This window comes from Saimiri boliviensis, chromosome 17 (assembly GCF_048565385.1).
Source record: "Saimiri boliviensis isolate mSaiBol1 chromosome 17, mSaiBol1.pri, whole genome shotgun sequence".
NCBI classification, from domain to species: Eukaryota; Metazoa; Chordata; class Mammalia; order Primates; family Cebidae; genus Saimiri; species Saimiri boliviensis.
This window is the reverse complement of record NC_133465.1, coordinates 24625510-24652879: the sequence shown is the minus strand read 5'-3', so window position 1 is coordinate 24652879 and position 27370 is coordinate 24625510. Positions and strand designations below refer to the sequence as shown.

General features: G+C 47.8%; 1 protein-coding gene across 2 annotated transcripts; it reads right to left on the bottom strand.

Moving 5' to 3' along the window:
- Positions 1–6209: 6209 nt before the first annotated feature.
- On the bottom strand, positions 6210–27070 carry RAD51D (RAD51 paralog D). Of its 2 annotated transcripts, XM_039475953.2 has the most exons (10): positions 26740–27070; positions 26313–26374; positions 25709–25827; positions 15131–15212; positions 14751–14885; positions 14160–14255; positions 10401–10491; positions 10201–10271; positions 7944–8108; positions 6210–7165 (listed from the first exon to the last, which is right to left on the bottom strand). In XM_039475953.2, exons 1-10 carry the CDS (start codon positions 26819–26821, stop codon positions 7082–7084), a joined length of 987 nt encoding a protein of 328 aa, XP_039331887.1. In that variant the 5' UTR covers positions 26822–27070; the 3' UTR covers positions 6210–7081. The 2 variants fall into 2 exon arrangements, with proteins under 2 accessions (XP_039331887.1, XP_074244483.1); XM_074388382.1 differs by lacking the exons at positions 6210–7165; positions 7944–8108; positions 10201–10271; positions 10401–10491 and adding an exon at positions 12687–13733.
- Positions 27071–27370: the final 300 nt, after the last annotated feature.

Below are 27370 nucleotides of genomic sequence, written 5' to 3'. Positions count from 1 at the left end.
TTTTTTTGAGACAGAGTCTCGTTCTGTCGCCAGGCGTCAGGTGCCAGGCGCCAGGCTGGAGTGCAGTGGGGCCATCTCGGCTCACTGCAACCTCCGCCTCCCGGGTTCAGGCAATTCTCCTGCCTCAGCCTCCCCAGTAGCTGGAACTACACGAGCCCACCACTACGCCCAGCTAATTTTTGTATTTTTTTTTTTTTTTTTTGAGTGGAGTTTCGCTCTTGTTACCCAGGCTGGAGTGCAATGGTGAGATCTCAGCTCACCGCAACCTCCGCCTCCTGGGTTCAGGCAATTCTCCTGCCTCAGCCTCCTGAGTAGCTGGAATTACAGGCATGCGCCGCCACCATGCCCAGCTAATTTTTTGTGTTTTCAGTAGAGAGACAGGGTTTCACCATGTTGACCAGGATGGTCTCGATCTCTTGACCTCGTGATCCACCCGCCTTGGCCTCCCAAAGTGCTGGGATTACAGGCTTGAGCCACCGTGCCTGGCCCAATTTTTGTATTTTAGTAGAGTTGGGGTTTCACTATGTTGGCCAGGATGGTCTCGATTTCTTGACCTTGTGATCCACCCACAGTGGCCTCCCAAAGTGCTGGGATTACAGGTGTGAGTCCCCATGCCCGGCCAACATCTCGTTTTCTTAATTTTTATTATTATTTTATTTTATAAGACAAAGTCTTGCTATGTTGCCCAGGCTGGTCTGGAACTCTTGGCCTCAACTGATCCTCCTGCTTTGGCTTCCCAAAGTACTGGGATTATAGACATAAGCCACAGTGCCTGCCTGGCACCTTAACACCTGTTCTTTAGAAGAAACACAGAAAGTGATCCTTTTCCTGCCTGTAGATATTGTCAGGTCTGGATTGTTTTTCAGAATGGTTGCAGCTAGGCTTTGATAAGGGCAACATGCTTGAAGACAAAACCTATGGGTCAAGATGGCCAAGGCTCCCCTATGTTAATTCTAGCTAAATAATTATAAGCTTGCTTGGCTCAGCGTACACTGAAGTTTATACACCGAACTAAACTATATTATCAGTGCAGTTAATTAGAAATCAAGCGGCAACAGGAGGCCTAAGGTAAAGACCATGTGAGAGCGCAGTAACACCGGTAAGCGAGAGGTGGTTGCAGAGCAGGCAATGCTGCTCTGGTCCCATGAATGCCTTCTCAACACGGAGACTGCATGAGAATCTTGTAAAGAGGGCTTATGCAAAGGTCTCTGAAAAGGGAGGCTACCTCTGCACACAAGGTCCGTCTTTGCAGTAGGGAGCTGGCAAGGAGGAGAAGCCTCGCAGGGCAGCGACCACGGAAGGCCTCAGTCTCTGCCTAGGTTCTCAGAATATGGAGTGATTTTAATTGCCTTATGTCCTCAATGCTCGGGAGATAAAAGCCCCTTGATGCACTGGGTGTGGTCAGACTGGGTGGCTCGTCATCCGCTATGCTTCTGATGCAGCTGCACCCTGATAACAATCCTAATAAACTCAGAGTACTAGTTTAGCTTGTCTTAGAAGGATCTCAAGTGCTGTTAAATGCTTAGAGCACTTAGTTTAGCATGTCTTAGAAGGATCACAAGTGCTACCACTTCATCCTCCCCTTCCACTCCCATAAGATCAATGAGATTGTGCACGTAATAAAAGCGTTTGGAGCCCAGAGCTCAGGGCCAACGCTTGTGTTAGTCCCCTGGACCCATGCTGTAAATTCTACTTGTGTCTTTGTCTTTATTTCCTTTTCTCAATCCCTCGTCACCACCAGGACTAAGGGCACCAATGTACAGGGTTGGGGCTGGTACCCCACAAAAGCAACATAAAAGAACAGAGCAGAAGGATGCAAAGGCCCTGTGCTATTTGACAATGAGCCACTGAATTGACCAACGTCAGACTTTGTGTTATCAGAGATAATAAGTGTCCCTTGCCGGGCGCGGTGGCTCAAGCCTGTAATCCCAGCACTTTGGGAGGCCGAGGCGGGTGGATCACGAGGTCAAGAGATCAAGACCATCTTGGTCAACATGGTGAAACCCCGTCTCTACTAAAAATACAAAAAATTAGCTGGGCATGGTGGTGTGTGCCTGTAATCCCAGCTACTCAGGAGGCTGAGGCAGGAGAATTGCCTGAACCCAGGAGGTGGAGGTTGCGGTGAGCCGAGATCGCGCCATTGCACTCCAGCCTGGGTAACAAGAGCGAAACTCCTTCTCAAAAAAAAAAAAAAAAAAAGTGTCCCTGCCAGGCATGGTGGCTCATGACTATAATCCATAGCACTTTGGGAGGCCAAGGAGGGTAGGTCACCTGAGCCCAGGAGTTCAAGACCAGCCTGGGAAACACAGGGAGACCCTGTCTCTACAAAAATTACAAAACTTAGCCAGGTGTGGTGGTGCACACCTGTAGTCCTAGCTACTTGGGAGACTGAGGTGGGAGGATCACTTGAGCCTGGCAGGTAGAGGCTTCAGTGAGCTGTGATTGTGCCACTGCACTCCCACTCCAGCCTGGATGACAGAGCAACTCTGTCTTAAATTAAATAAATAAATAAATAAATATATATATATATATATATATATATATATGTGTGTGTGTGTGTGTGTGTGTGTGTGTGTGTGTGTGTCCCTATTATTTATACTTCTTTAAGCTAGGTTTTGTTACTTGCAGCCTTAATAATACATGAACTTTTTGCCTGAGTCCTCAGGAATTCAAATGCCTATTTTTAAATTAAGGTCATCAAGTGCTAGCACATAATAGGGTTTCCACATTAGTTTTGTCTAATGGCAGACGAAGGGCACACAATAGTCCCATGTAAAAAGATGTGTAAGATGATCCTTTGGGGACTCAGTGATTAGATCAAGAAAAAAACATTCCTGCATTCCTCCCTTGCCATCTTTAAAATGCATTAAAGCCCTCTCATTTGTGTGTATATATATATATATCTATATATGTACACTTTTTTTTTTTTTTTTTTTTTGAGACGGAGTTTCGCTCTTGTTACCCAGGCTGGAGTGCAATGGCGCGATCTCGGCTCACCGCAACCTCCGCCTCTCGGGTTCAGGCAATTCTCCTGCCTCAGCCTCCTGAGTAGCTGGAATTACAGGCACGTGCCACCATGCCCAGCTAATTTTTTGTATTTTTAGTAGAGACGGGGTTTCACCATGTTGACCAGGATAGTCTCGATCTCTTGACCTCATGATCCACCCGCCTCGGCCTCCCAAAGTGCTGGGATTACAGGCTTGAGCCACCGCGCCCGGCCTTCTTTTCTCTTTTTTGAAACAGAGTCTCTATTGCCCAGGTTGGAAGTGCAGTGGCACGATCTCAGCTTATTGCAAACTACACCTCCTGGGCTCAAGTGATCTTCCCTCCTCAGCTGTCCAAGTAGTTGGGATTACAGGCCTGTGCTACTATGCCCAGCTAATTTTTGTATTTCTAGTAAAGACAGTGGTTCACCATATTGGTCAGGCTGGTCTTGAGCTCCTGACCTCAGGTGATCCACCCACCTCAGCCTCCCAAAGTGCTGGGATTACAGGCATAAGCCACTGCGCCCAGCAAATGTGGCAATTTAAAGAGTCCTGGCCTAGGAATCAAAAGTTCTGGGTTCTAGCCCCCACCCCATTCTGCCACTAAGACTGTCACTCATCCTCTTTGAGCCTCAGGTACCTTCTCTGTTAAGTAACAGGATGGGCCAGATGATTTTTTCCTTGAGACAGGGCCTTGCTCTGTTACCCTGGCTGGGGTGTAGTGGTGTGATTAGGGCTCTCTGCAGCCTCAACTTCCCAGGTTCAAGTGATTCTCCTGCCTCAGTCTCCCAAGTAGCAGGGACCACAGGTGCACATCACCATGCATAGCTAATTTTTAATTTTTTTTTTTTTATAGAAATGAGGTCTCATCATCTTGCCCAGGCTGGTCTTAAATTCCTGGGCTCAAGTGATCCTTCTGCCTCAGGCTCCTAAAGTGCTACCATACAGGTTTGAGCCACGATATCTGGCCCCCAGATAATGTCAAACAACAGACCTAGGGTCCTCAGTTAGGTATTAAGTACCTGAACTCACTACATACAAGAAACAGGGCAGAGATGACAGCCAGACTCCACCTTGAATACCAACTCCAACTGACTGGTAGTGGCTACCTGGAGTGCTATATTGAGAAAAACTTCAAAACACTTAGAATTCCACAAAAAAGAGTGCTTGTGCCTTATTAGCAATGTCTGCTGTGGGCTTAAGATCCCCAAGTAGTACCTTGAGTGGCAGGAATTTGCAATTTCCAGCTTCATGTATTGCTTCTTACTAGGGTTGCAGGAATGTGTCGATCACCCATGATATAAAGCTAATGAAGATTAATTTCTCCTGGGGTCTTCTGTGAAAGTAAGCGGGAGGGTTCCCCCAGCTTTAGGCTTACCAACCCTGTCCTCCCTCCAACACCCTGGTGCCAGTTTGCCACGCCTTCCCAATCCTCCATGGTTCTAACCCTGCTGCATTCATCAACTTTAAATGTCATTATCTTCTGAGCTTAACTCTGATCCTCTTTTCTTTTTTTTTTTTTTTTTTTTTTTTGTATTTTTACTAGAGACGGGGTTTCATCATGTTGACCAGGATGGTCTTGATCTCTTGACCTCGTGATCCACCCGCCTCGGCCTCCCAAAGTGCTGGGATTACAGGCTTGAGCCACCGCGCCTGGCTCTGATCCTCTTGCAGCCAAGACACAACTAATTAATTACACAACAGTCTCTCTAACCAAAAGAAAGGCGACCTTCCTTTTCTTTCTTTTTTTTTTTTTTTTAAATAATAGAGATGGGGTTTCTTCATGTTGGTCAGGCTGGTCTTGAACTCCTAACCTTGTGATCCGCCTGTGTCAGCCTCCCCAAGTGCTGGGATTACAGGCATAAGCTACCGTGCCCAGCCCTTTTTTTTTTTTTTTTTTTTTTCGAGACAGAGTTTCACTCTTGCTGCCCAGGCTGGAGTGCAATGGCATGATCTCAGCAAACTGCAACCTCCACCTCCTGGGTTGAAGTGATTCTCCTGCCTCAGCCTCCAAGTAGCTGAGATTACAGGTATGCACTACCACACCCGGCTAATTTTGTATTTTTAGTAGAGACGGGATTTCTCCATATTGGTCAGGCTAGTCTTGAACTCTAGACCTTGGGTGATCCGCCCACCTTGGCCTCCCAAAGTGCTGGGATTACAGGCTTGAGCCACCACACCCAGCCGGTGACCTTCCTTTAAAAGATGTGGCCAGGCCGGGCGCGGTGGCTCAAGCCTGTAATCCCAGCACTTTGGGAGGCCAAGGCGGGTGGATCACGAGGTCAATAGATGAGACCATCCTGGTCAACATGGTGAAACCCCGTCTCTACTAAAAATACAAAAAATTAGCTGGGCATGGTGGCACATGCCTGTAATCCCAGCTACTCAGGAGGCTGAGGCAGGAGAATTGCCTGAACCCAGGAGGCAGAGGTTGCGGTGAGCTGAGATCGTGCCATTGCACTCCAGCCTGGGTAAAGAGCGAAACTCCGTCTCAAAAAAAAAAAGAAAAAAAAACAACAACATGTGGCCGGTAAAAAAAAATAATAATAAATAAATTTAAAAAAAAAAAAAAGGATGTGGCCAGTAAACAATCCTGATTTCTCTACTTTTCCTTTTATTTTCCATTTCCTGGTGTCCTCCTCTCCTCCCAGCCAGGGTCATGGCTCTCAGACAATGGCCACAGTGCTGCTAAAACACAGGGGAGTTATTCCATACACTAGGGCACTAGGCCGTGGTACAGCTGGCAGGAAGAGAGGTGTAATTATATTGCATCTTGGAGCCACCAGCAATGAATTCTGCATAAAGGACTAGATTTGCCATGTATTATTTACGTCAGCATCAATTTTCCCAGCTGGCTCTATTTACTGTGCAGATTCTCCTCTCTGTTTATGGGCAAGGCCATGGTTCAGCACCTCTAGTTACGCTGTACTGTGGAGGGGCCCCACAGGGCACCATGCATATTAAACGAGTGGCTAGATTCACCAGGAGCAGGTCAGATCCTCCCTTCCTGTTAAATTACATCCCTGGGACTGCAGCGAGCCCACATGTTTTCACCTAATCATGGTGATGCATGCAGGTCTGAAACCAAATCAGCAAGAGGAAAGGAGGAATAACTGTTCCTTGGGCCTCACTGGGGGAAACTGAAAAACAACCTTCTAGTGGAAAATCAGGTGGCTCTAGGGCTCGGGGAATTGCCTTTTTATATTTTTAAGAGCAAAACAGAGATGAAGAAGAGTATTTAATTTATAAGCTTATTTCCACCAGTAACTCAGAGACAGAGCTAAGGGAGAGTGGCCTCCATTTAACAAATGGAAAGCTGAGAGGCAGCAGCAGGGATATGTCCCCTTCCTAAAGGGCTACTTTGGGGTTTGGAAGCTGACATTTTTTTTTTTTTTTTGGAGACGGAGTTTCGCTCTTGTTACCCAGGCTGGAGTGCAATGGCGCAATCTCGGCTCACCGCAACCTCCGCCTCCTGGGTTCAGGCAATTCTCCTGCCTCAGTCTCCTGAGTAGCTGGGATTACAGGCACGTGCCACCATGCCCAGCTAATTTTTTTTCTGTATTTTTAGTAGAGACGGGGTTTCACCATGTTGACCAGGATGGTCTTGATCTCTTGACCTTGTGATCCACCCGCTTCGGCCTCCCAAAGTGCCGGGATTACAGGCGTGAGCCACCGCGCCCAGCCCTGGAAGCTGACATTTAAGCAGCAACAGCAAAGGCAAGTTAGAGGCTTTCCCAGCTTGGCCACTGTGCTAGGATGGAGCACAGGACACATGGTGGTACACAGGTTATCCATCTGGTGGCCAGCATGCCTCTTCAGAGATGCTCCCAGCCAGGGTGAACTTAGTTTCCAGTGGAAACATACATAGTCGAAGGGGGAAGGAAATGTGGTACCAGCATGAATTTCTGGGTCCTCGCACTGCAGCATCCTCTCTTGCCTGGGGTTTATATGCTTACAGAGAGTGAGGACAAGGAAACCAAGATGTCTCTTCTGGCCAGCCTGAGAGCTTCTGTAGTCATCAGTACCAGGTGGCAGTAAACAGCAGGCATTGCTGGGAAGGAAAGTTAGGAGGTTTTCCAAATACTACACAGGTCATGTCATGTCTGATCAACCTGTAACGTGGCGCTCTGCTCTGACGTCCCCCAGCTCCCAATGTCTACCATCTCCTGGAAACCTGTGGGCTGGAAGAAGGAACAGGAAGGAATAAGTGGAGTGAAGCAACCCAAATGGGTAGCTTCTTTAGTTGCAAGGTTTCAGCCTCTAAAGAGTTCTTCTCACCCAGGTGTAGTGGCTCACGCCTGTAATCCCAGCATTTTAGGAGGCAGAGGCAGGTGGATCACTAGGTCAGGAGTTCGAGACCAGCTTGGCCAATATGGTGAAACCCTGTCTCTACTAAAAATACAAAAATTAACTGGGTGTGGTGGTGCATGCCTGTAATCCCAGCTACTTGGGAGGCTGAGGCAGGAGAATCACTTGAACCCAGGAGGTGGAGGTTGCAGTGAGCCAAGATTGCGCCACTGCACTCCAGCCTGGGCGACAAAGCAAGACTCTGTCTCAAAAAAGAAAAAAAAAAAAGGCCGAGCACGGTGGCTCATGCCTGTAATCCCAGCACTTTGAGAGGCTGAGATAGGTGGATTACCTGGGTCAGGAGTTTTGAGACCAGCCAGGCCAACATGGAGAAACTGCATCTCTACTAAAAATACAAAATTAGCTGGGCGTGGTGGCACATGCCTGTAATCCCATCTACTCAGGAGGCTGAGGCAAGAGAACTGCTTGAACCTGGGAGGCAGAGGTTGCAGTGCGTCAAGATTGTGCCATTGTACTCCAGCCTGGGCAACAAGAGCGAAACTCCATCTCAAAAAAACAAGCAAATAAAGAGTTCTTCTCAAATACATCTGTGAGTATGGAAACCACCCTCCAGGGCCCAAGATTATTGGCATCCTCCTGGGGCTAGCTCACCTGTCGGGGAGATTTGGTCAGACATGCCATGCGCTGGCCGCCTGATGCTCCTGCTCCATCGATGGTGTCCAGGAGAATCCGAGTGCTGGGCACAAAGCTCCAGGAGCGTCCCAGGGCAGGTTTGAGCCTCCCACTGTCCCTGTCTCGAGTTATGTGGTTGGTCACCTGCAGCAAAAACAGACTTACAGGTCCACAATGCTAGTATAGAGGACATCTGTTACTACTGCTTCATTTTACAGACAGGAAAACGGAGGCCTACCACAGAGAAATAACTTCCCCAAGGTTACAAAACCTAATGGCAGGTCTAGAACTAGAATCTGGGCCTCCTGACTTGTGTCCAGATCTTCCCACTAAACTTTGATGCATCAGGCTTGACTTGAACCAGAAGGTGATGGGGCACATGTCTGGGAAAAAGCAGTGCTAGCTGTACTTTCCAGGAAAGCCAGTGATGGGCTTAGATCCACTGTACCACCAACCCAACAAATGGGCATCCAGAGACCATGTCCAGCCTGGGCGACAAAGCCATAGGTGGACCATATGATTCCACCTATATGAGGTTGCTAGAGTAGTCAAAAAGCATAGATGCAGAAAGTAGAATGGTGGTTGTCAGGGGCTGGGGGAGGGGGAAATGGGTTATTTTTAATGGGTACAGAGTTTCAGTTTTGCAAGGTGAAGAGTTATGGAGATGGATGGTGGTGATAATCGTACAACATTAGGAATGCATTTAATGCCACCGAACTGCATACCTTAAAATGGTTAAGATAATAAATTTTATGTTGTATCTATTTTACCACATAAAAGAAATTAGAAAAAATATATAGCTGCTAAAAATTACATTTGTAAAGAATCTATTTTAAAACACAAGAAATTGACTTAGATGGTATATTACTTTTTGTGGTGTTGTTGTTGTTTTGTGTGTGTGACAGAGTCTTGCTCTGTTGCCCAGGCTGGAGTACAGTGGTGTTATCTTGGCTCACTGCAACCTCCACCTCCTGGGGTCAAGCAATTCTCCTGCTTCAGCCTCCTGAATAGCTGGGGCTATAGCATACATCACCACATCAGCTGATTTTTGTATTTTTAGTAGAGACAGGGTTTCACCGGTCAGGCTGGTCTTGAACTATTGACCTCGTGATCCACTCGCCTCGGCCTCCCAAAGTGCTGAGATTACAGGCATGAGCCACCGTGCCTGGCCTGTTTGTTTTTGAGACGAGGTTTTGCTCTGTTGCCCAGGCTGGAGTGCAGTGGCATGATCACAGCTCACTGAAGCCTCGACCTCCCAGGCTCAAGCAATCCTCCTGCCACCAAGGCTACCTAGATTTTGTACTTTTTATAGAGGTGCAGTTTTGCCATGTTGCCCAGGCTGGTCTTGAACTCCTGGGCTCACGTGATCCACCAGCCGTGGCTTCCCAAAGTGCTGGGATTACAGGCATAAACCACTGCACCTGGCCTATTTTTTTTTTTTTTTTTTCATGAGGTTAGTTTAGTTAGAAAGTTGGTTAAGGCTGGGCTCACACCTGTAATATCAACATTTTGGGAGGCTGAGGTGGGTGGATTGGTTGAGCCTGGGAGGTCGAGCTGCAGTGAGCAGTGACTGCACCCTCACATTCCAGCCTGGGCAACAGAGTGAAACCCTATCTAAAAAAAAAAGAAAAAGAAAAAAGAAAAAAAGTTAGCTAAATGTATAAGTAAATATGCAGAAAAAATATTTTGTGGAGATATTTAAAAATATTAATATGGTTTCTGTGGATGTGGAGATTGATGGCAAATATGAATCATATATTTTTTTATCCTTTCTGTGAGAAAGAAGCAAGCAGACTTTTAAAAAACTACCTCATAAGCAGAAAAAGTTACTTCAACAGCAAAAAGATCCATTCATATGAAGCTCTGGAAAAGGCCAAACTATTGGGATGGAAAATAGATCAGTGGCTGCGCGGGCCTGGGGGACCCTTTGGTGAGGTCACAAGACTGGATACAACTATCTCCATTAGTCAAACTTCAAGGAGAAAGATACTTTATGTAAATTACACCTCAATAAACCTGACTAAAAAGAAAAAAGTAGGAAAAAACCAACCAACAAACAAAGGGAATTCCTGATTCCTTAAGCTATTTATGGTGCAGAGCTTTAGCTGACCCAGGGAAGCTGGGATCTGTTCCCTTCCTAAAGGGCCACTTTGGGGTTTGGAAGCTGACTTTGAAAGGAAATAAAGAGCTAGCAATAACTAGAAATCGAGTTCACTGGCCAAGCCTGCTTCCTCACCACCACTGCCATGCCAAGGTCCCGGGCCAGGGTCTTCAGCTCTCGGGCCAGCTGCATCATCAAGGCCAAGCCTGCAGGAGGAGGAGAAGCAGAGAGGGAGGGCAGTGGGGAACCAGGGTTGGGGCTGGCCAGGGGCCAGAATCCAGAGCTGGGAGGCGAGGTCACATTCCACTGACCCCAGGCTCTGCCACATCACTCACCTTCCCTCTGCTGACCTCCCAGAAGTGGAGAGACCACCGCAGTGACTGAGTCCACGACTACCACCTTCACAGTTCCTGAAGAACCAGTCACCTGAAGGAATGTGGGGGAAGCACTCATGAGCCTGTTGGCCTCTAGGACACCTTACAGGACAAGCCTGCTCTTCCGTCTGAAACTAGTAAGAAATAACCACCCCCGACCCTGGTGGGGGGCTAGGGGAGGAATAGCAGGGGGTAAGGGATTGGGAGGGATAGCATTAGGAGAAATACCTAATGTAGACGATAGGGTGATGGATGCAGCAAACCACCATGGCACATGTATACCTATGCAACAAACCTGCACATTCTGCACATGTATCCCAGAACTTAAAGTATAATAAATAAATTTTTTTAAAAAAGAAATAACCCCCCTCATCCCAAATACAGCTAGCTGCATCACAGAATGTCATCAGCAGCAATGTCTCCCTCGTCCCATTGATATGTTTAACAGACTTCACTGAAGACTTGAGTTGAAATAAAGGGTTAAATCACAGGACATCAAAACTACACTAAAGTGGCTGGGCGCAGTGGCTCACGCCTGTAATCTCAACACTTTGGGAGGCCAAGGCAGTGTATCACTTGAGATCAGAAGTTCGACACCAGACTGGCCAACATGGCGAAACCCTATCTCCACTAAACATACAAAACTTAGCTGGCTGTGGTGGCACACACATGTAATCCCAGCTACTTGGGAGGCTGAGGCAGGAAAATCACTTGAACCTGGGAGGTGGAGGTTGCAGCGAACTGAGATCGCACCACTGCACTCCAGCCTGGGCGGCAGAGAGAGACTCCGTCTCAAAAAAAAAAAAAAAAAATTAAAAACTACACTAAAGTCATCACATTTCAGAAAGCCCCATGCAGAGTCCTGAGGCCCTTCTAGTCATGGATCTCTCAGCAGCCATCTTTCTCCTGCATCCAGCCTCCCACCATAGTGGTAGGCCTCTCTCTTCCTTTGCTGATTCCCCGCCTTCTTTCTCCTGTCCTGCTAACTACCACCCTTAAATTCCTAACTTCCTTTGCTGAAGAGTTTAGTCTTCTCTTTACTCCACTGTCTCCTTCTAGATCATGCCTCCAGGCCTCATCTTCCATATCTAAAATGCCTCCAAATAAATTCCCTAAGTCTCGCTCTGTCACCCAGGCTGGAGGGCAGTGGTATGATCTCAGTTAGCTGCAACCTCTCTCTCATGGGTTCAAGTGATTCTCATGCCTCAGCCTCCTAAGTAGCTGGGACTACAGGTACACACTACCACATTCAGCTAATTTTTGTATTTTTAGCAGAGACGAGTTTTACCATGTAGGCTAGGCTGGTCTCACACTCCTGGCCTCAAGTGATCTGCCCACCTTGGTCTCCCAAAGTGCCAGGATTACAGGCATGAGCTAGCATGCCTGGCCTGGTGCCATCTTTCTAACCACAATTTCCTGTCTTTACACACGCAGGAGCATCCGCCTCGTTTCCCTGGATTTAAATTGTTTTTGTTGCTTCTTTTATCTTCTCCCTTACTTCTTATATCCTGATTCTGGTTCTTTTTCTTTTTTGCTTCTCTCTCTTTTTTTTTTTTTTTTTTGAGAATGAGTTTCGCTCTTGTTACCCAGGCTGGAGTGCAATGGCGCGATCTCGGCTCACCGCAACCTCCGCCTCCTGGGTTCAGGCAATTCTCCTGCCTCAGCCTCCTGAGTAGCTGGGATTACAGGCACGCGCCACCACGCCCAGCTAATTTTTTGTATTTTTAGTAGAGACGGGGTTTCACCATGTTGACCGGGATGGTCTCGATCTCTCGACCTCGTGATCCACCGGCCTCGGCCTCCCAAAGTGCTCCCAAAGTGCTTGAGCCACCGCGCCCGGCCCCTCTCTCTCTCTTTTTTTTTTTTTTTTAGACAGGGTCTCGCTATGTTGCCCATGCTAGTCTTCAACTCCTGGGCTCAAGTGATCCTCTTGCCTCGGCCTTCCAAAGAGTTGGGATTATAGGCACGAGCCACCCCGCCCGGCCTCAGATTCTTAACCCATAGAAACTGTGAGATAAGAAATACATGTCTTAGCCGGGCGCGGTGGCTCAAGCCTGTAATCCCAGCACTTTGAGAGGCCGAGGCGGGTAGATCACGAGGTCAAGAGATTGAGACCATCCTGGTCAACATGGTGAAACCTCGTCTCTACTAAAAATACAAAACATTAGCTGGGCATGGTGGCACATGCCTGTAATCCCAGCTACTCAGGAGGCTGAGGCAGGAGAATTGCCTGAACCCAGGAGGCGGAGGTTGCGGTGAGCCGAGATCGCGCCATTGCACTCCAGCCTGGGTAACAAGAGTGAAACTCCGTCTCAAAAAAAAAAGAAAAAGAAAAGAAATACATGTCTTAAACCACTAAGGTTTTGGTAACTTATTATGCAACAATAGAAGATACGCCATCTCATGGTCCTACAGTATAAAATACAGTCTTCTGATCTGGAATTGAGAGGATTGAGCTGTAAGATTAGTTCTTGTCCTAAATATGTTGTCAACTTTGGTCAACTCACTTCACTTCTCTGGCCTTCACTCTTCTCATCTCTAAAAGTGAGATCAGTGCTACTCAGCTTCATGTCTCAACAAGCTGGTGGGTCATAACCAGCTATGACCTACGAATTCTCAGGCAAGTATTTGTTCAAAATTTTGTAGGATACAGGGTCTAGCTCTTACCCAGGCTAAGGTGCAGTGGCATGATCATAGCTCACTGCGACCTCCAACTCCTGGGCTCAAGCAATCCTCCCGCTGCAGTCTCTCGAGTCATTAAGATTACAGGTGTGGGTCACCACTCCCAGCTTCTTCAGCTATTTTATCTTCTAGAGTTTGTAAAAACCACTGACTCTATATACAGTCGTGGGGATGCCCATATGAACACATCATGCTTTGGGGTGAGAGAAAAAGTTTGAGATGAACTATTCTATCTTTAAGGGTATCTTCCAAATCTAGTAGTTTATAAATCAGTGCACCAAACCCTGTCTAAGCACCCAACATGAGTAGCAAAGTACCAACCCAAATGCCATTCTAAATCCTCCCTGTTAACAGGACTCTGAATGTATTCAGGCCCCAGGCAGAAATCTGACTTCAGAAATAGTGGGCCCAGGCCTTAGTCCAAGATACACACATAACTCCATTTTGGCCAAACATGTAAGGGGAAGAGGGATGCCTACCAGTGGGCTCTGGAGAAAGATTCTTCCTTCCTGATAAAAGGGGAAGAGGTATAGAAAAGAACCATCCATCTTTCACTGCCCTGAATATGGATATGGATGTATGAAGACAAGATGCTTGGAGCTGTAGCAGCCTCTTCACAACCATGAGGGGAAGAACAAGAAAATCAGATATTCAACCTATTGCCCTGACAGCATGAACCTGCCAACCTCCCAACTCATGTGAGATAATTAAATGTCCTCAAGGTTCAAGTCTCTGTCAGACAACCTCTATTACTTACAGCTAAAAGTATTCCTCCCTCATCTAGTGGGGAATGCAGAGATAAATATGACCTGATCCTTCCACTCAAGGGGCTTTACTGTTCAACAGGGAAGATGAACATGTAAACAATGAGGTATGTGATTTAGGTGCTCAGGAGTTCCATCCTGAGAGTGGCAAGCATAGCTGGAGTCACCAGAGTGCATATCTGCATTTCCAAACAGTCTGTAGTAGGACACTTGCCCACAGAGGTAGCACCTGGCAAGCTGAGTTAAGCAAGGAGGGGCAAAACAGCAGGCTTACCTGCTGAACCACAGTGCCTCGGAGCTCCTGCAGCACATCCAGCATCTGGAAGATGTCAAAGGCATACACCACCTGGATCCTCTGGAGAGCTTCTGCCTGAAGGGGTGGAAAAGAGAAGCAAGGGCTTTAGATAAGAGGGTGTAGGGGTTCGAGGTAAGGCTGGGAAGGAAGAGGCACCTGGATGTAAGGACTCAGGTTCAGGGTGGCAAACGAGCATTGTCTAATGGGCCAGTTGCCACCACGGTGGCTGCCTGAGTGCTGAACTGTACTCAGTGGAAAAGAGGGATATGACCGATTAGCGATGCCTCTCATGGGTGAGAAATGGGCTGGAAACATAAAGCTCGGTGTTTGCCAGCCCTGATTTAGGATATGCAAGGAGTTCGGAGGGTTTCCTGGAAGGATCAGTGTGAGCAGCACCCCAAATGGGATGATGGCATCAACAGGGGTAGCTTAAGGAATACGGGATGTATTAATAGAACAGCAAATTTCAAGGCAAGGAATGACTACTCACCCCCAGTTCTTACAATGTAAGGGATAATGGGGTTTTCTTGTGGTCAGAATCTCAACGGAACCCAGCATGCTGCCCCTTACCTGTTCCTCCTCATCCTGGGTTTTAGCCTGAAGCAGCTGGAGGAGGCGGGAAGCTGTCAGCCCTCCACTGGAATCTACGTATAGGACGTTTTGCTGCAGGCTGTGGGCCACATTTGCTGCCACACAAAGACATACCTGGGGGTGGGGGCATTGGATGAACTTGACACTTCAGAGAAGGTCCAGAATGGGAGCTCCCCACCAAACTTTGCCCAGATTCCAGCAACACAAATGGGCCAAGTCCAAGCCCCACTCCTCATCACCCATCTTCTCTCTGTTGGGCTCTGAACCCATCAGTACACTGAAGCTCCCCCAGGGACCCTGGGCTATGCATCCACTACCCACATCCCCGAAATCTTTCTGACTGCTGGCCTCACGTGTACCTGAGTTTTGCCGCTACCTGGGCCTCCTACAATTTCAGTAACTTCTCCAGTATAGAGACCAGCATCAAGCAGTTTGTCCAGGCTTATGGAAAAAGAGAAGAAAATCAACACAGGAGGTTAAGAGGAAGAGAGGGGAAAAGGTACCAAGAAGAAAAGTAAGACATTCCTTTCAAGCACTGGTTCTGTCTTTGAACATCACTGGCTAGGAGGCTTCTCCTGGTGTTTTCTTCTGGGAAGGAGGGAATACCCAAATGTCCCTCCTCTGATCTCTCTTCATCCCTTCACTCTTAAAGATCAGCTCTCCAGAGAAGCCTCTGCCACCCCATCAGGAGGTCTTCCTTTCATTTTTCATCTCAGGCTCTGTGGATTTCGGTTTTGTTTTTTTTGTTTTTTTTGTTTTTTTAGACAGAGTTTCTCTCTGTTGTCCAGGCTGGAGTGCTGGAGTACAGTGGCACAATCTCCACTCGCTGCAACCTCTGCCTCCCAGGCTCAAGTGATTCTCCTATCTCAACCTCCTGAGTAGCTGGGATTACAGGCACCCGCCACCATGCCCCGCTAATTTTTTTAAATTAGAGATGGGGTTTCACCATGTTGGTCAGGCTAGTCTTGAACTCCTGACCTCAACTGATCTGCCCACCTCAACCTCCCAAAGTGTTGGAATTACAGATGTGAGCCACCACACCCAGCTGTTTGTGGGTTTCCTTGATAGCATTTCTCATAATTTGTCATTTTTTTTCAACTTTGATCGCATGCCTGTAGTCCCAGCTACTCAGGAGGCTGAGGCAGGAGAATTGCTTGAACCCAGGAGGCAGAGGTTGCAGTGAGCTGAGATGGTACCACTGCACTCCAGCCTGGCGACAGAGTGAGACTTGCATCCAAAAAAAAATAAAACAAAAAACTTTGAGATAATTATAGATTCCCAGGAAGCTGCAAAAAGTCCACGAACCCTTCACCTGGTTTCCCTTAATAATAACAACTGTACCACAGAATGTACTGTACAAGCCAGGGGCCTGTAGTACCAGTTACTTGGGAGGCTAGGGTGAGAGGATTACCTAAGTCCAGGAGTTCAAGTCTAGCCCAGGCGACATAGCAAGACCCTTATCTCTTAAAAAAAAAAAAAAAAAAAAAAGTACTATAGCATATCACAAGCAGCAAACTGACATTGGTGCTATCCACAGAGCTTGTTCGGATTTCACCAATGTTCCTAGCTTTCAAGCACGTGTGTTGATATATCTAGTTCTATGCCATTTTATCACATATGTAGATTTACACAATCACTATAATCAAGATACAGAACATTTCCATCACTATAAGGCTTCCTCCTGCTACCCTTTCATAGCCACATTCCTCCCATTCACCCCTAATTCCCAACCCCTGGCAACCACTAAATCTCTATTACGTTATTTCAAGAACAAAGTTATATACATAGAATTATGCACTAGGTAACCTTTGTGATTGGTTTTATTTTTTATTTTTTGAGATAGAGTCTTACTCTGTTGCCCAGGCTGGAGTGTAATGGCACAGTCTCAGTTCACTGCAATCTCCACCTCCCGAGTTCAAGTGATTCTCCTGCCTCAGCCTTCCACACCTGGGATTACAGGCGTGAACGACTGTGCCCAGTGAGCTTGTTTTGTTGTTGTTGTTTGAGATGGAGTCTCATTCTCTTGTCCAGGCTGCAGTGTAATGGCATGATCTCAGCTCACTGCAACCTCCACCTCCCAGGTTCAAGTGATTCTTCTGTCTCAGCCTCCTGAGTAGTTGGGATTACAGGCATGCGCCACCACACCTGGATGATTTTTGTATTTTTTAGTAGAGATGAGATTTCGTCATGTTGGGCAGGCTGGTCTCGAACTCCTGACCTCAAGTGATCTGTCCACCTCAGCCTCCCAAAGTGCTGGGATTAGAGGCATAAGACACCTCACCCAGCCCTGTGATTGGCTTTTTTTACTCAGCATCATTCCCTCGAGATCCATCCCAGTTGTTGTATATATGGATAGTTCGTTCCGTTTTATTGCTAAAAAGTATTTCATGCCGGGTACAGTGGCTCACGCCTGTAATCTCAGCACTTTGGGAGGCTGAGACGGGTGGATCACGAGGTCAAGAGATTGAGACCATCCTGGTCAACATGGTGAAACCCCGTCTCTACTAAAAAAAAATACAAAAATTAGCTGGGCATGGTGGTGCACGCCTGTAGTCCCAGCTACTTGGGAGGCTGAGGCAGGAGAATTGCTTGAACTCAGGAGATGGAGGTTGCAGTGAGCCGAGATCGTGCCATTGCACTCCAGCCTGGGTAACAAGAGTGAAACTCCGTCTCAAAAAAAAAAGTATTTCATGGTATGGACGTACCAGTTTATTTAACCTTTCATCCATTGAAGGACATTTGGTTGTTTCTACTTTGGGGCTACTATGAATAAAACTGCTATAAGCATTTATGTACAGGTTTTTGTATAAATCCAAGTTTTCACATCTTTGGGAAAAATGCCCAAGAATACCATTGCTGGGTGGTAAGGCAAATGCAATATTATTCTATAAGAAACTAGCAAACTTTTTTCCAGAGTGGCTATGCCATTTTACATTTCCACCAGCAATGTGTATATGAGTAGTCCAGTGTTGCCACATCTCGACGGCATTTGGTGTTCTCATTATTTTTGTATTTTAGTCTTTCTGATAGGTGTATAGTAATAGCTCACTGTGTTTTTAATTTGCATTTTCCTAACAGTTAATAGTGTTGAACTTTTTTTGTTGTTGTTTTAGATAGCGTCTCATGTCTCACTGTGTCACCCAGGATACAATGCAGTGGCATGATCACAGCTCACTGCAACCTTGACCTCCCAGGCTGAGGTGATCCTGCCACCTCAGCACCCCCAAGTAGCTGTGACTACAGGCATGCGCCACCACACCTAGATAATTTTTGTATTTTTGGGCAGAGACAGGGTTTTTGCGATGTTGCCCAGGCCAGTGTTGAACTCCTGGGCTCAAGCAATCTGACCACCTCAGCCTCCTGAAGTGCTGGTACTACAGGTGTGAGCAACTATATCCATCTCCTAATTGAATTGTTTGATTTTTTTACTGTTGGGTTTTAAGAATTCTGTCTACATTATAGATACCATCCCTTTGTTGAATACATGACTTGCAACTATTTTTCCCATTCTGCACTTGTCTTTTCATTCTGTTTTGCACAGCAAAAGTTTTAAATTTTGATTAGGCCCAATTAATCAAAATTTTTTCATGGATTATACTTTTGGCGTCAAATCTAAGAACTCTTTGCCTAGAATTGTCCTGTTTTGTTCTAAAAATTAGACAATTTTATTTTACATTTAAGTCTATAATCCATTTTCAGTCAACTTTTATATAAGGTATAAGGTTTAGGTTTTTTATTGTATATTTTTAGCCTAAGGTGTCCAATAGCTCCAGTGCCCTTGTTCAAAGGCTGTCTTTCTTCCCTTACATTGCTTCTGTACCTTTGTCAAAAATCAATTGCGTGTAATCTCAGCATTTTGGGAGGCTGCGGTGGGAGGATTTCTTTTTTTTTTTTTTTTTGAGACGGAGTTTTGCTCTTGTTACCCAGGCTGGAGTGCAATGGCGCGATCTTGGCTCACCGCAATCTCCGCCTCCTGGGTTCAGGCAATTCTCCTGCCTCAGCCTCCTGAGTAGCTGGGATTACAGGCACATGCCACCATGCCCAGCTAATTTTTTGTATTTTTAGTAGAGACGGGGTTTCACCATGTTTACTAGGATGGTCTCGATCTCTTGACCTCATGATCCACCTGCCTCGGCCTCCCAAAGTGCTGGGATTACAGGTGTGAGCCACCGCGCCTGGCTTTTTTTTTTTTTTTTTTTTTTTTTTTAGACAGAGTCTCACTCTGTTGCCAGGCACCAGGTTGGAGTGCAGTGGCACAATCTTGGCTCACTGCAACCTCTGCCTCTTGGGTTCAAGCAATTCTTCCGCCTCAGCCTCCCAAGTAGCTGAAACTACAGGCGCACGCCACCACGCCCAGCTAATTTTTTTTATTTTTTATTTTTAGTTTATTATTTTTTATTTTTATTTTTATTTTAGAGACGGGGTTTCACCATGTTGGCCAGGATGGTCTCAATCTCTTGACCTTGTGATCCACCTGCCTCGGCCTCCCAAAGTGCTGGGATTACAGGCTTGAGCCACTGCACCCGGCCAATTTCTTGAACTCAAAAATTTGAGGATAGCCCAGGCAACACAGTGAAACATTGTCTCTATAAAAAAATAGAAATAGGCTGGGCACAGTGGCTCACCCTTATAATCCCAGCACTTTGGGAAGCCAAGGTAGGTGGATCATCTGAGGTCAGGAGTTTACGATCAGCCCAGCCAACATGGTGAAACCCTATCTCTGCTAAAAGTACAAAATAAGCTAGCTGGGCGTGGTGACACGTGCCTGTAATCCCAGCTACTCCGGAGGCTGATTCAGAAGAATCACTTGAACCCAGGAGGCGGAGGCTGCAGTGAACCAAGATCATACCACTGCACTCTAACCTGGGAAAAAAGAAACTCCATCTCAAAAAAACAACAATAAAAAACAAATACAAATAGCCAGCCATGGTGGCCCACACCTGTAATCCCATGCTTGGGATGGAAGGATTGCCTGAGCCCAGGGAGGTCAAGGGTGCAGTGAGCTGTAATAGCACCAGGGCCCTCCATCCTCGGTGACAGAGCAAGACCCTGCCTTTAAAAAAAAAAAAAATCAGTTGTATATACTTGTGGAGATCTATTTCTGAGTTCTTCTGAGTTCCATTGATCTGTGTCCACCTGTTCCTTGGCCAATACCACACTAGGCTGGATTATGTAGCTATATAGCAAGTCTTACCCTGGGCAAACTGATTCCTCCAACTATCCTTTTTTTTTTTTTAAATAAAGAAGGGGTTTCACCATGATGGCCAGGCTAGTCTTGAACTCCTGACCTCAGGTGATCCGCCCGCCTCAGCCTCCCAAAGTGTTGGGATTACAGGCGTGAGCCACCACACCCAGCTGAAATCCTTATTATGTTCAGTCTCCCAACTGATGAACACAGTACATGTCATCCATTTATCTGAGTCATCTTTGATCTCTTTCATCAGCAATTTAACATTTTCAGCAGATTCTACACATGCTTTGTTAGACTTATACCTAAGTATTTAATTTTATCTGAAGCAACTATAAATGGTATTTTTGTTTTTGTTTTTGTTTTTGTTTTTGAAACAGAGCTTCGCTCTGCCACCCAGGCTGGAGTGCAGTGGTGCAATCTCCACTCATGTAACCTCTGCCTCCCAGGTTCAAGTGATTCTTCTGTCTCAATCTCCCGAGCAGCTGGGATTACAGGCACCTGCCACCATGCCCAGCTAATTTTTGTATTTTTAGTAGAGACCAGGTTTCCCCATGTTGACCAGGCTGGTCTTGAACTCCTGACCTCAGGTGATCCACTTGCCTTGGCCTCACAAAGTGCTGGGATTACAGGCATGAGCCACTGCGCCGGGCCAATAAATGGTAGTTTTTAAATTTTAGTTTCAGCATGTTCATTGTGAGTATAGAGAAATGCAGTTGATTTGTATGTGTTGCTCTTGTATCCAGACTAGTCCTATGAGTTTGTAATTATTTTTTATTTGCTTGTTTTTCTCCGTCTCACTCACCTAAGCTGAGAGCACCGTGGGGCAAGGACTGGGTCCTATCCCTATTGCATCCCCAGCACTAGCACAGTGCCTGAAACACAGGAGGCACCCAATAATCATTCCAGAAAAATGAATAATAGAAAGGTGTTATCACTTTTAATTAGCTTGTGTATCATCTACACTGGCTGTGAAAGCCTTGGGATAAACCTCATGAGATGCTAATTCCTAATCCAGGTTCTGTCCCTCAACCACATGAAACAGTCACCACCTGCCCTCCACACCCTGCCCGATCTCTGGGCTGAAGCTTCTTCTATGCCGTGTGCTGTACCAATGCCTGACCATATGTGTCCCTTTTCTAGCCCTACAATCACCTTTACAGGTTCCAGTCCTTAAAATGGTTCTTGAGGCCAGGCGTGGTGGCTCACGCCTGTAATTGCAGCACTTTGGGAGGCCGAGATCGAGACCATTCTGGCCAACATGGTGAAACCCCATCTCTACTTTAAAAAATGCAAAAATTAGCTGGGCATGGTGGTGGATGCCTGTAATCCCAGCGATTCAGGAGGCTGAGGCAGCAGAACTGCTTGAGCAGGAGGTGAAGGTTGCAGTGAGCCGAAATCACCACTGTACTCCAGCCTGGTGACAGAGTGAGACGCTTACCCAAAAAAAAAAAAAAAAAAAAGGTTCTTGAAGACCTCCCATGACCTCTCTGTATATACCAAGCAGCACTTTAGTAAGCACCCTATCCATTTTAATTCCAGGGACCCCCATGATGACACCCACAGGCTCCTGCCAGTCAAAACACTGGTTGCCGCTCTAGCCCTGCGGCTTCGGGAGATAATTGTGCTCACCCCATCTCTGTTGAATAAGCCTCAAGCCTCTGCCACTCCTGATTCCATTCTTCCCATTGAGATCAAGGGAACCCCAGGGTGGGTCCCCAGTGTGGTCCCCAGACCAGGTGCAGCAGCAACCTGTAGGTACTGGTTAGAAATGCAAATTCTCAGCTCCCTTCCCCGAGACCTACTGAATCAAACTCTGGGAATGGAGCCCACATTTGAAACCTGAGTTTCAGCAAGGCCTCCAGGTGATTCTGATGCACGCTCAGGTTTCAAAATCATTAGACTAGTTAGTCTTAATCCTGCCTGCACATTAAAATCAGGGGAGTTTTTTTTTTTTTAAATGCCTATTCAGCAGTACCCAAAGTTGTCTGCACATTAGATTCACCTGGGAGCTTCCAAAAACTACTGATGTTGCGCTGGGCAAGGTGGCTAACACCTGTAATCCCAGCACTTTGGGAAGCCAAGGCGGGCAAATCATGAGGTCAAAAGTTTGAGACCAGCCTGACCAACATGGTGAAATGCCATCTCTACTAAAAAAAAACACACAAAAAGTAGCCAGGTGTGCTGGCTCGTGCCTATATTCTAGCTACTCGGGAGGCTGAGGCAGGAGAATCACTTAAACCTGGGAGGTAGAGACTGCAGTGAGCCGAGATCATGCCATGACACTCCAGCCTGGGTGACAGAGCAAGACTCAGTCTCAAAAAAAAAAAAAAAACTGATGCCTGGCCAGGCATGGTGGCTTATACCTGTCATCTCAGCACCTTGGGAGGCCCAGGTGGGAGGATTGCTTGAGCCCAGGACTTTGAGATCAGCCTGGGCAACATAGCAAGACCCCTGTCTCTACAAAAAGAATTTTTTTTTTTAAATTAGCTAGGCATGGTGGTGAGCACCTGTAGTCCCAGCTACTTGGGAGGCTGAGGCAGGAGGACTGCTTGAGTCCAGGAGTTCAAAGCTGCAGTGAGCTATGATTGTGCACCACTGCACTCCAGCCTGGGCAACAGAGCAAGAACCTGTCTGTGGAAAACAAATTTAAAAACACTGACACCTGTGTCCCACTCCCAGTGAATGTGATTAATTGGTGTGGGGGAGACTTGGGCTTTGCAATGTTTAAAAAGAGTCCTCCGGTGATTCCAATGTGCACACAAGTTTGGGAACCACTGGCCCAGACTAATTTAGAATTTCTAGAGTTGGGCCGGGCGTGGTGGCTAACGCCTGTAATCCAAGCACTTTGGAAGCCAAGGCGGGCAATCACCTGAGGTTGGGAATTCAAGACCAGCCTGACTAACAATGGTGAAACCCAGTCTTAATTACTTAAAAAAAAAAAAAGAAAAAAAGAATTTCTAGAGTTGGGACCAGAGCATGAATATCTCTTTTTCAGTTTCCCGGATGATTTTAACGTGAGGCTGGGGTTGAACCACTTATATTGACTCTAGTCAAGAATCAGCCACATCCTTGGCTGTGGAGATTAGTCTGCATAAGGTATTCCCAAATCTACCTTCCAGCCAACCTCTCAGCTGAGTTTCCATTCCATGCCTCTCCTACTGCCCAGAGGACCTTCCTAGCAATATGTCCCCATCACCCCTAACTCCACATGTCAACAGGGAGAGACCCCTGTCTTGCCTCATGAAACAGAAGTACACCTGGGTTTTACCACTGCCTAGAATGCAGGTGAGTTCTGGGATTTCGCCTCTGCCTTTCCCTCTGAACTGCCTTTTAGCTGTTCTTTCAGTCCATTCACACATCACCTCAATGCCTCCTATTTCCTGAAGATCTTATTCTCATTTTAGAGGGACATTAGAATGAACATACCAAGCTCTGCCCTGTGAGGAATAATCAATATCCCTCATCAACACAGCTTTTCCCAAGGTTTGTAATATGCTGTTAACACCCAGTAAGGAATCACTGCGCCTCAGCACTAAAGGCTCTGAGGTGGCCCACAAGAGAGAAACCTGTTTAATTTGGATTAGTCGGGCATGTCTCAAACTTCTGACTACAGAACTCCCCGCCTCCCAAGTTTTAAAGTTACACCATCGTAGCACACTATAAGAAAGGCTAGACACCCGGCGAGCCAGCTTTTTTTTTTTTCTTCACCATACATTCCTCTTGATAGTAGGCCTTGTCACAGTGCTTCAACATGTCTCCCACTGTCACCTGCCCTAGACTGGACTCACACACTCCAGGCCAGCACTGCCAGGGCCCTGCTTGGCCTCTGCCACCCTTCCACCCTGCACACCTCTATCCCACTGCCTGATTTCACAATGGCTTCCCACCTCCAGGCAGGTGAGTTAGAGCTGCATTCCTAGACTTGGGAGTATGACAGGCATGACCTCAAATAACTGGTCTGCTGTTTGCTAACTGCACAACCTTGAGCAAGTCATTTAACCCGAGTCCCAATTTCTTCGCCTATAGAATACTGATTTAAACAGCAACATGTTCATCGGTGGTTGTGATGAATAAATGAAATAATGTACTGTGAAGTGCTGAGCACAGTGCCTCGTACATGGAAAGCATTCAGCGAAAGTCCATCTGTTCCTCCATACCCAAGTCCCGCCTTCTTCAGAGCCTTCCTGAACCACTCCACCATCTCCCTGCAGGGACCAGAGGCAGCTGCAATCCTTCCAGGTTGCCACTTGAATTCGCCCTCTATGTCTGTTGGTTTTATAAATTCCCTAAGCCCAAGGCCAATCGGCTTCCTGTTCATCACTCCCTCCTCACAGCTGCCTCCCTCTGTGCTCGCTACACCTGTCTTGTGTTCCCCCACTTTTCCCCTAAACCCAACTAGAGGCCTTCAGGGCAGGGCCTTGCCTCATTCATGTCTGTATCATCTGCACATACCAAGCACCCAGCAGGCCCTAGCCAGTGCTTGATGGATCACAGACTCAGACCTCCAACTAGGGAGAACCAGGGAGAGCAAGCACCATGCTGTATGAACCCTGCCAAGAGAATGTGTTATGGAAACAGAAAGGGCCAAACCAACCCGAAGACATTTGTGGCAGTCGCTATTCATCAAATTCTGCACAAATGGACCAGGAAAGAGGTCAAGACTCACGTGGCCAGCAAATGTCTGTCGTTTTTGCAACTGTTCCACAACCCACCAACCACGTGGCAGAACATAACTGCTCCTTCTGTTTGAGACAGTGTCTTGCTGTCACCCAGGCTGGAGTGCAGTGGTGCGATCTCAGCTTATTGCAACCTCCGCCTGCTGGGTTCAAGCGATTCTCCAGCCTCAGCCTCCCAAGTAGCTGGGATTACAGGCACCTGCCACCACACCTGACTAATTTTTGTATTTTTAGTAGAGACGGGGTTGCATCATGTTGGCCAGGCAGGTCTCAACCTCCTGGCCTCCAGTGATCTGCCTGCCTCAGCCTCTCAAACTGCTGGGATTACAGGCGTGAGCACTGCGTTGGCCCACAACTGCTCCTTTATCTGAACTCTCCTGTTCCCTACTGTTGCAGATGTGGTGAAGGAACCACGTTCTGGGCCACGTACCCCTGGCCTTGAGCCTCGGCTTTGCCATTTGCCCCTCTTACGCCAAACTCAAGTAGGGTTAATAATCTCTAACTGGGAAAGCCACAGAAGAGATTACCTAGAACATACAGGCAATGACTGCACATAGTAGGCACTCAGTAAATGTTCTCTCTTGCCATATCCTTAAATAAAACAAGAAGTAGGGCCAGAGAAGATGGTGAAAATAATGAGATACTGACATCTTGTGCTATAGGGTAGTATTTCTCAACTAGAGGCAATTGTGCCTCCCAGGGACATTTAGCCACATCAGGAGACATTTTTGATGGTCACAACTGGAGTGGGGAAGGTGCTACTGGCATCTAGTGGGCAGAAGGAGTGCTGTTAAACATCCTATAATGCACAGGACCAGCTCCACGCTCCCTGCCCTACAACAAATAATTACCTGACCCTAAATATCAGCAGTGCCAAGGCTGAGAAACCCCATAACCCTGTTATAGGATAAGAACTCAGAAGTCTCAACCCCTTTCCTTCCCTCCATCCATCATTGTTTAAAAAAAAAAAAAAAAAATCCCTCCTCTCTAGACTCAAGCATCAAAAGCAGAGCTGAGAGGCAGCCCCGTCCTCCTGCCTCTCACCTTCTTCCCCCAGTACACATACAAACCTGCCAATGCCGGTCGACAGGATGGCAGTGGAGGTCTTCAGTTCCTCATAGAGATCAGCACCATTCAAGGGGAAAGCTGAGAACTGAGCCAGCAGCACCCGCCTCAGGGCAACCAGGGCCTGCCAAAGGGGCCCAGACTGCTCAGCAAAAAACCGCCCGTAGAAGCTGGCATCCCAGGGCCTCCTTCACCCCGCTTATCAATCTCTGAGAACCCTCTGCTCCCCTTGGCTTGGAATGGGCTTTTGTTGTTGTTGTTGTTTTAGACAGTCTCACTCTGTCGCCCAGACTGGAGTGCAGTGGCATGATCTCGGCTCACTGCACCCTCAGCCTCCGGGGTTCAAGCGATTCTCGTTCCTCAGTCTATTGAGCAGCTGGGATTGTAGGCGTGCACCACCACACCCAGCTAATTTTTGTATTTTTAGTAGAGACAGGGTTTCACTATGTTGGCCAAGCTGGTCTCGAACTCCTGACTTCTGGCTTCAAGTGATCTGCCCGCCTTGGCCTCCCAAAGTGATGGGATTACAGGCATGAGGCACCACACCCAGCCGGTTTGGGATGCACTTTAAAGACACTCAGGTTTGGAGGGTGGAGATCCGGAGCTCACCTTGTAAGACAAGCCGCATTTCTGAGCTACCTCCTCCAGGTCTGCAGAAACCAGGTCCACCACTGAAAACAAAACACGTATAGAGGTTTGGCAGAGAGGTCTTGGGGCCTCCCACACTAGGTTTTTCCTCATCTGTAAAATGGGGTGTCAATTCTACCTCCCAGCAGGCCGTCTCAGGAGGCCAGTGTGCAATAACAGAGTTGCTGGAGCCGGCACAGTGCCCTGCACACAGCACAAATCCTCCCTCTACTCTGCTTTAGAGCTTGGTTCCCCACGCCCACCCTTCCCAAGCCTCTCCAGAAGCGTGGCCCTCTAGGAATGGAGGGGAAGCGCCTTGCAGGTTTGCCAGGACAGTGTGCCAGCCCTTGGGGCCTGCCCAGGCTGTGCGCGGGTCGCGCGGCTCCCTGGCACGCGCACACCCTGTCACCTGTCTTGATCCCGCGGCTCCTGAGAAGCTGAATCATCTCCTGGGTGAGGCCTGGGCACAGTCCGACCCTGAGCACGCCCATGTTCCCCACAGGCCCGGACAGTCCCGGGGGGGACTACCCGTCACGTGGGCATCCGTGGGGCCCTCTCCAGACGCCCCTCCACGCCCCTTCCTAGAAAGGACACCGGCGCTCTGGCTGCGGAAGGAGGAAGGAGGGAGAAGGCAGGAGGAAGGAGGAGGCGGCGCCGAGGGTCGGGCTCAGGGCCATCCGCCCTCCCGGGATCCACCGGGATTCCCGCGCCCAGAGCCCGCCCGCCGGGTCCCGCCTGGCCGCCGCTTCCGGGTTCCCGGCTGGCGCGCGGCGAGGGCCTGGCCTGCAGCGCCATCTGCGGGTCATGCGGGGCGGAGCCGCTGCGCCCCCTACACCCTGCCCGCGGAGAGCGCCCCGCGCTCAACACGCCACCCACGGCCGCATCGCAGTTGGCCTCTACCTTCTTCCGCAACACACACGCCGACCTTCTAAAGAGCCTCCTGTGTGCTAGCTTCCGTTCCAAACGCTGGGGACAAAACAGGACACAAGACGACCTGCCCTTACACCCAGGGAGCTTACCCGTGAGCGAAGGAAATATAG